The 8,701-nt window shown below is 39.6% G+C and overlaps 1 protein-coding gene across 1 annotated transcript; it reads left to right on the forward strand.

Moving 5' to 3' along the window:
* Nucleotides 1-309: 309 nt before the first annotated feature.
* kcns3a (potassium voltage-gated channel, delayed-rectifier, subfamily S, member 3a) lies at nucleotides 310-1,875 on the forward strand. The gene has a single exon (XM_073834617.1). It carries the CDS (start codon nucleotides 367-369, stop codon nucleotides 1,873-1,875), a length of 1,509 nt encoding a protein of 502 aa, XP_073690718.1. The 5' UTR covers nucleotides 310-366.
* Nucleotides 1,876-8,701: the final 6,826 nt, after the last annotated feature.

Raw genomic sequence — 8,701 nt, forward strand, 5'->3', positions numbered from 1 at the left:
TTTACGACACTGTACAAAATCAATATCCATTAGCAGCTATAAAGGCTGATTTGGGCTTCAGAATGCTTTTATCCCATCACAGTTGTTACAGTTAGAAGCAGTATATAATAGATTAGCTGTCTGTCTGTCTCTCGGTCTGTGTATTTAAATCTAATTAAGTTTTTGTCTTGTCATACACTTGAGTTCAGTACAGTGGCGAGAAGTGCTGAAAAAAAAGGTGAGCAGGAATTTGTTGTTTCGATAGCAACAGGTCAGTGCTAATCAGGCTTTTCTTTTCTTTGTTTTAGGCATGCAGCCATAGCTGAGTCTCTCCGAAACTGCTTAGCCCAACAGTCCTACTTACTCCTTCATGCACTGGCATCCATCATGGTGTATGGGCAGGTCCTGCACCGCCAAGGCCCCGAGGAGAGCTTCATCAACCTCAACGTCGGCGGCTTTAAGCAGCAAGTGGAACGAGTGGTCCTCCAACGCTTTCCCCACACGCGACTGGCCCAACTTCTGTATTGCAGCTCAGAGGCTGCTATTCTCCAGGTTTGTGATGACTATGCAGCAGCCGAACGCGAGTATTATTTTGACCGAAATCCATGTTTTTTCCGCTACGTGCTGAATTTTTACCATACCGGGAAGATCCACCTTATGGAGGAGTTGTGCGTGTTTAGCTTCAGCCAGGAGTTGGAATACTGGGGCATCAAAGAGCTTCACCTGGACACTTGCTGCAGCAACAGATTTCAAGAACAGAAAGAGTATGATGGAGATAACGACTGGGGAAATGACGATGACCCACAGAACCAGCTGCAGGACAGCTTAGATTCATCCATGGAGGAACTATCAGCGTTTGACAAAGACTTGGAAAAGTTTGAAGGCACCTGGTGCTCAGAGAAGCGCAAGGAACTCTGGCTGCGACTTGAAAACCCAGGATACTCGCTCTCTGCGAAAATCATGGCGGTGCTTTCGCTGAGTGTGGTACTGATGAGTATCATAGCCATGTGTGTTCATAGCATGCCTGAGTTCCACCAAGTGGACATTAATGATAAAGAAGTGGAGAACCCGGTGTTGGATGTGTTCGAGACTTTTTGCGTCCTCTGGTTCTCTATCGAGTTCGTCCTACGATTGGCTGTCACGCCATGTTTGTGCAAATTCCTGAGCAATGCACTAAACATTATTGATTTTGCATCTATTGTTCCATTTTATGCCACGTTGGCATTTGAAACCATGGATGCTGAGGAAAGCGAGGAGCTTGAGAATGTAGGAAGAGTTGTGCAAATCCTGCGCCTCATGCGTATCTTTCGAATCCTCAAACTGGCACGGCATTCGGTCGGGCTGCGTTCACTTGGGGCGACGCTCCGTCACAGCTACCACGAGGTCGGACTCCTCCTCCTCTTCCTTTCCGTGGGAATCTCCATTTTCTCAGTACTCATCTATTTTGTGGAGAAAGAGGACGATGAGTCGGAATTGCAGACCATACCGGTGGGCTGGTGGTGGGCGACGATCAGCATGACCACGGTGGGATACGGCGACACGTATCCTGTCACGCTGGCTGGGAAGCTCATCGCCACCTTGTGCATCATTTGCGGCCTGCTTGTAGTCGCCCTTCCCATCACTATCATCTTCAACAAGTTCTCCAAGTACTACCAGAGACAGAAAGCCCTGGTGGAGTCTGACCAGCTCCATCTAGAGGATGAAAAACTGCCTAATCTTAGCATGCCTTTTCTTTACATAGGAGACCTCTATGGACAAAATATGGCCTCTCTGGTGCACAGCGCGTCCTCCAGGAGTAGCGTGGGGAGCGAGGGAGACGTCACTGATGCTTCCAGCATTCAGGATGTCGAAATTGTCTGCCCTAGTAGGATACAACAGGCCGACAAAGCAACATAAATCAGGGTTCCTCAAATCTGGTCCTGGAGGGCCACTGCCCTGCACAGTTTAGCTCAAATCTAGATCATACTCACCTACTTGAAGTGTTAATTTAGTTGATGAATTATTTTTTTTATTTTTTTTTCACCAACAATAACGAGTCGATAACAAAATAAAACTCGTTTTGAATTACAAAAATGACGCAAATCTATTGACATTTTCGTCAGTGAATAAAAATAAGACGAAAATGTTAGGGAGGGATTTGGGAAGAGATTCATTCTGAACAAATCTGCTGCTTGGTTAGGAGGTTAAATGCGTACATTTGAACTGTATCATAGCTTATGGATCTATCCTGGGACAAAAGCTACATTCATATATTTGCTGCATGTCTCATAAAACGTTTAAAAATGTCAATATTGGGAAGTAAGAGAAGAGCAGACATAAATTTGACGACATAAAAGAACTCAATTGACCCTTTTCAAAAATCTGCCTTATTTAGTTAGTGTTTTCATGTCCGACAAACAATGGTGCTACCACACTACACATCATGTTCTCATGCAGCGAAAAATATTGCAGAATAAAGAGGAAACCAACAACATGCCGACAGACAAGACAGAGCAGGTTACTTTTGGTATGAAACAAGTTTTGCCAGTTTTACTAAACATGGCAAATTAGCGCAGATGGGAGGGAAGTTTCTGCCGGTGATTTACTAACAATGCACAAATTAAAGAACACAGACGCAACATCTCATTTAGATATTGACCAACTCAATATACCAAGCGCAGTGCAAATTAGCGTAGTCACAAATAAAGAATAAAGAAACCGCAGTACGTTGAAAAGAACCGGAGGCCAAAAAATGAAGGTTTGCTAGAAGTTTTGATAGACCTGGTGTTGCGTGACTCCTAGTTGAGGTTTCCAAGTCGTCTTTTATTTGAAGCAAATTAAAAATAACATGGCTTGGCAAACAATATGTTCGAATAATGTGTTCTTTTGGCATTCCAAATAAATTAGTGGAAAAAATCCTCTCCCTTCTACCACGCGCTCTCTGTTCCCTGCAGTGCCTCCTTTTAGCAACAGTAATTGCAGCCATTTCAAGCGCAAAATAGTTTAAGAGATGCCTTTTTGGGTGTTAAATAATGATGCAAATGCCAGTAATTTGACTAGCACAAATGTTAGTAAAATGCGTTGCGTGATTCAACTTGAATACTCTCCTCCCATTATTTTTGCGTCTGAAAGGGAAACTCCTACAAATGCATATTCAATAAGGTCAGGCGCAACACTAACTGTGTCCATGCCTTTTCAGCGCTAATTCTTCACTGCGCATCTTTAGTAAAACCTAACAGTACAATTTTAATGCCAAAAGACGGTCTATGCTGGCGCATACTGTTAGTAAAACAGATCTCAAGATCTCAGCTTTAAAATTTTGTCATTTTTCAAAAAAATTCAAACAACGAGTACCATTTTGTGGCTCTTTAGTGTGTTGTGACATCACTGTATTGCCTTATTATATCAATTGACTTTCACATTTTTAGTACCATTAGAGATTTTGCAATCAGAGTGTCTGAAAAATACAGAGAGAAATCTTGGTATTATTTGTTAAATAAACATGAATGGAAATCAGACACATTTTATTTCAACCACGGAAAGACGTCAGTACACACAATTTTTCAAGTTTAAGTCCACCAAAGTTAATCTACTCTCCTGTCTGATTTGTTTGTCGGACATAATGGTGGATTTGGCATTATGATTGGTCAGATTGCCTGTCAATCAAGCTGTTTGCGAAGGGTTGGTTTTCTGAGCGCACACACCAAAGCAGCGCCTCTCACACAGCGCACAAGTACTCTTTCGCATCAGAAGTGTAGCCTTGGATTACATTGCTAGGGATCTTGAAGACTTTGATGAGCTTGCTCAGGTGTTGGAGCTAGGCTATGCAGGGCACAAGATTTGAGGAACCCTGACATAAATGCTAATATGCACAACCTCAGCTGAACCTGAAATGAAAATAAACTTCCTTGCTTAGATCTGCAGCACACGAGGACCCTAAGACTCAAAGCTCTTGCTTCCTACTGAGCAACTCTTGGACCTTCATTCAAAAGCACTTTTACTCTTTAGTTCTCAGGGTGAAAATCTTCCATTATTTATGGATCAGAACCTGTTATGGAAACTAATCTAAACAACAGGCTAGCAAATAGCATTGATGCTCTATACCTAATTAACAGCACTGATTGACAGGTGTTTTTTTAATCCTTCGGACAAGCTGTTCATTTAATTACAAGTCTTTCTGCAGTGCCTGTGGGAAAAGAACTACGCTTAAATGTTTTATGGGCAATGACAGCATCTAAAATGCTGGACTTCAGATGGCATGTTGGTGTACACCATCCTCCCTAATGTGTCCATCAGAGAGAGGGAAGGACGGAAAGAGTGCATGCATATTTCAACAAGAGAGAGGAGAGGCCACAAGAAAAAGGAGAGAGGAAAGCAGGAAAGAGATGTTACAGTTGAATAAAGTGTTGATGTACAGTAGATTTATATATCTGCTCTTTGTTCTGAAATCACTGCATGAGTCTGTAGAGAGATGAAGAATCTTAAAAGAAATGGTTTACCCCAAAATAAAAAATGTTATTATTTACAAAACCTCTTGTCTTTGAAACCCACTGTGATCTGAAACACAAATGATACAGCTCTTTTCAATATAATGCAGTTTATTGTGACTATTATAAACATGCCTCCGTAAATGTCAAGAATATTGTGCCAAAATCAGGCTAAAATCGTGTAGTGTGAACTGGGCTTGAGTTGAATCTCGATTGAATCTCGACTTAATTGACTCAAAGGAACGATTCTTTTATTGATCCAACTCTTGAATTCAGTTCACTGACTCTTTTTTTAAAGTTCCACTGAAGTGCTTCATTTGCCCCAACAGAATGCATATTTACACTGTCTGAATTGTTTCCTATCCCCTATATAGTGCACTACACTGTAAAAGTTTTCACCAGTTTCAACTTAAAAACTTAAGTTTAGCAGCTGCCTTAAGATTTTAAGTTAAATCAACTTAAGTCATTTAAACTTAGAAGTTATATCAACTCATTTTTATTGTAATAAGTTAAAATGACTTGTAGTTTTAAGCTGATTTAACTTAAAAACTTAGCTGCTGAACTGAGGTTTTTAAGTTGAATCTGGTAAAAACTTTTTACAGTGTATGTGCCATTCATTCACCATACAGAAAATACAAATTCTGTGAACAACTTGCCAAATTCAGCTGCAGCTTCAGCGTCTATTTTATATTGTGAAGGGGCGGGACACTTCAGAATCTAGAGAGTATTTGATTGGACGGAAAGTTTGATGAGAAGCTGAAGTGCAGGGTGATGTCATCAAAATCGTTGATCCATATTGGTGGAAGTTAGAGACAGTAAGTTTGAATACTTATGTAAATGTGAATTTTGTCATTGTTTTGGAGCACACTAGTTTGTAGATAACCTTAAAGTTAACATTCATACTAAAAACCAAAAAACTTCAATTTTGATTTCATGGGGTCTTCTTTTTGCTTTACAGAAGAAGGAAAGTTATGCAGCCTTGAAATTACATGACTAAAAGTAAGTAAAACATAACTTTTCTAACTGAACTTTTCCTTGAACCTTTAAAATATTATTCTTTTTAATAAACTACTTCTTCACAGTGAGTTTTTCCCACCTTCTAAAATATGTCTCATGGGTAATGCCTTATGCATTATTGCATTAGTGCATTATCAATAATGCCTTATGAACATCAAGTTCACATATCCTCCGTCCTCTCCACAGAGGGAACACATTTTCTCTCCATCTTGCTGTCTCACTCATTTTTTTGAGAGTGACTTATGTCAGTAGGCTGTATTAGCAGCGGGAAGTGAGGTCCAAATGTTAGGGCCGTCTGCCACAGGGGATTTATTACTGCTGAAACGGCATCCGTTTGGCAAGTGGCTTTAACTTGGATAGATTGGTCTCTGTTTGAGACGTGCCCATTGATCAATGTGTCACACTTGTGTGCTCAAGTGTTTAAGGGCAGACCTGAATGTCTCATGAGTTACAGGAATGGTGCAGCTGATACTTTTCAGCTTCAGCAAACTTAGATATTTGGTGAAGTTTCAAGGGGAACGTGACTGGGAATAGAAAAATGTCCTTCATTACACTTCTCATACACACTCTTATATTACTGGGGCTTTTTTGTACCATTAGAGATTTTGCAATCAGAGTGTCTGAAAAACACAGAGAGAAATCTTGGTATTATTTGTTAAGGTTTCAAGAAATAATTTCCTTTTTGAGATTGATTACATGCCGTGTACTGTGGCAGGGTGACTCCTCTCCCTCCTCCGAGCCAGAAATACGAAGCCACCGCAAAGAGTCACATTTCTTGTTCAAACCACTGGTTTGGACAACTCGCACAAACCTGAGCATGTTGTTTGCAAAAATATATATGCAATCACAGCACCGTTCCTCTGACTATTCTTTGTTCTGTTCTGTTACAATATGAGCTGGTGGTTTAGGATGTGGGTTTTCACCCAGGGGAAAGCAAAACCCATAAACCAGCCAGTTTCCACATCTCTATGAATGTGGCACTTAAGCCTGAAGTGCTTCAGAAGTGAGGTGTGCCATTTCTGCATCACTTCCGGCACCAGACAAAATTGCAGAAAGAAATTTCCAAGACTTTTCATTTTCTATTATTTGGAGAAGCATATTTGGTTTTTGTCTTGCGCCAGAAATACACTATCGTTCAAATTTCAAATTTGGGATGAGTAAGATCTTTTTGAAAGAAATTAATATTTTTATTCAGCAAAGATTGATTAAATTGACAGTAAAAACATATATTATGTTACAAAACATGTTCGTCAGAACTTGTAAAACAATCCAGAAAAACAATGTATAATGGCTTCCACAAAAATATTAAGCAGCACAACTGTTTTGAACATTCATAGTAATATAATTTTTTCTTGAGCTCCAAATCAGCATATCAGAATGATTATTGAAAGATCACGTGAAACTGAAGACTGGAGTAATGACTGTTGAAAATTTAGATTTGCCATCACAGGATTGAATTACATTTAAAAAGTACAGTCGTGGCCAAAAGTTTTGAGAATGACACAAATATTAGTTTTCACAAAGTTTGCTGCTCAACTGCTTTTAGATCTTTGTTTCAGTTGTTTGTGTGATGTACTGAAATATAATTACAAGCACTTCATACGTTTCAAAGGCTTTTTTCGACAATTACATGACATTTATGCAAAGAGTCAGTATTTGCAGTGTTGGCCCTTCTTTTTCAGGACCTCTGCAATTCGACTGGGCATGCTCTCAATCAACTTCTGGGCCAAATCCTGACTGATAGCAACCCATTCTTTCATAATCACTTCTTGGAGTTTGTCAGAATTAGTGGGTTTTTGTTTGTCCACCCGCCTCTTGAGGATTGACCACAAGTTCTCAATGGGATTAAGATCTGGGGAGTTTCCAGGCCATGGACCCAAAATTTCAACGTTTTGGTCCCTGAGCCACTTAGTTATCACTTTTGCCTTATGGCACGGTGCTCCATCATACTGGCAAATGCATTGTTCTTCACCAAACTGTTGTTGGATTGTTGGAAGAAGTTGCTGTTGGAGGGTGTTTTTGTACCATTCTTTATTCATGGCTGTGTTTTTGGGCAAACTTGTGAGTGAGCCCACTCCCTTGGATGAGAAGCAACCCCACACATGAATGGTCTCAGGATGCTTTACTGTTGGCATGACACAGGACTGATGGTAGCACTCACCTTTTCTTCTCCGGACAAGCCTTTTTCCAGATGCCCCAAACAATCGGAAAGAGGCTTCATCTGAGAATATGACTTTGCCCCAGTCCTCAGCAGTCCAATCGCCATACTTTTTGCAGAAGATCAATCTGTCCCTGATGTTTTTTTTTTTTTGGAGAGAAGTGGCTTCTTTGCTGCCCTTCTTGACACCAGGCCATCTTCCAAAAGTCTTCGCTTCACTGTGCGTGCAGATGCGCTCACACCTGCCTGCTGCCATTCCTGAGCAAGCTCTGCACTGGTGGCACTCTGATCCCGCAGCTGAATCCTCTTTAGGAGACGATCCTGGCGCTTGCTGGACTTTCTTGGACGCCCTGAAGCCTTCTTAACAATGCAGTGGAAAGTTTTTTTCGGGATTAAGTTAATTTTCATGGCAAAGAAGGACTATGCAATTCATCTGATCACTCTTCATAACATTCTGGAGTATATGCAAATTGCTATTATAAAAACATAAGTAGCAACTTTTCCAATTTCCAATATTTATGTAATTCTCAAAACTTTTGGCCATGACTGTACACTACTAGTCAAAAGCTTTTGGACAGATTTTTAATGTTTTTTAAAGAAAACTCACCAAGCCTGCATAGATTTGATCCAAAGTACAGCAAAAACAGTCAAATTTAGAAAAATATTTACTATTTAAAACCGTTGTTTTCTATTTGAATATCTTTTAAAATATAATTTATTCCTGTGATTTCAAAGCTGAATTTTTTTTAGCATCATTACTCACATCAGTCACATGATTCTTTAGGAATCATCACTTTTGATCAATTTAAAGCATCCTTGCAAAATAAAAGTATTGATTTTACAACATTTCTACAATGTTAGAAACACTTTATTTCAGATAAAGGCTGATCTTTGGATCTTTCTATTCATTAAACAATCATGGAAAAAAAATACTCAACTATTTTAAATATTGATAATAATAAAAAATGTTAAAAATCTTACTGTTCAAAAACTTTTGACTGGTAGTGTATATATTAAAATTGAAAACAACAACAACAGAAGACAAAGACTGCCTTGGTGAGCATATGAGACTTGAGTCTTT

Source organism: Garra rufa, chromosome 2 (assembly GCF_049309525.1).
Source record: "Garra rufa chromosome 2, GarRuf1.0, whole genome shotgun sequence".
NCBI classification, from domain to species: Eukaryota; Metazoa; Chordata; class Actinopteri; order Cypriniformes; family Cyprinidae; genus Garra; species Garra rufa.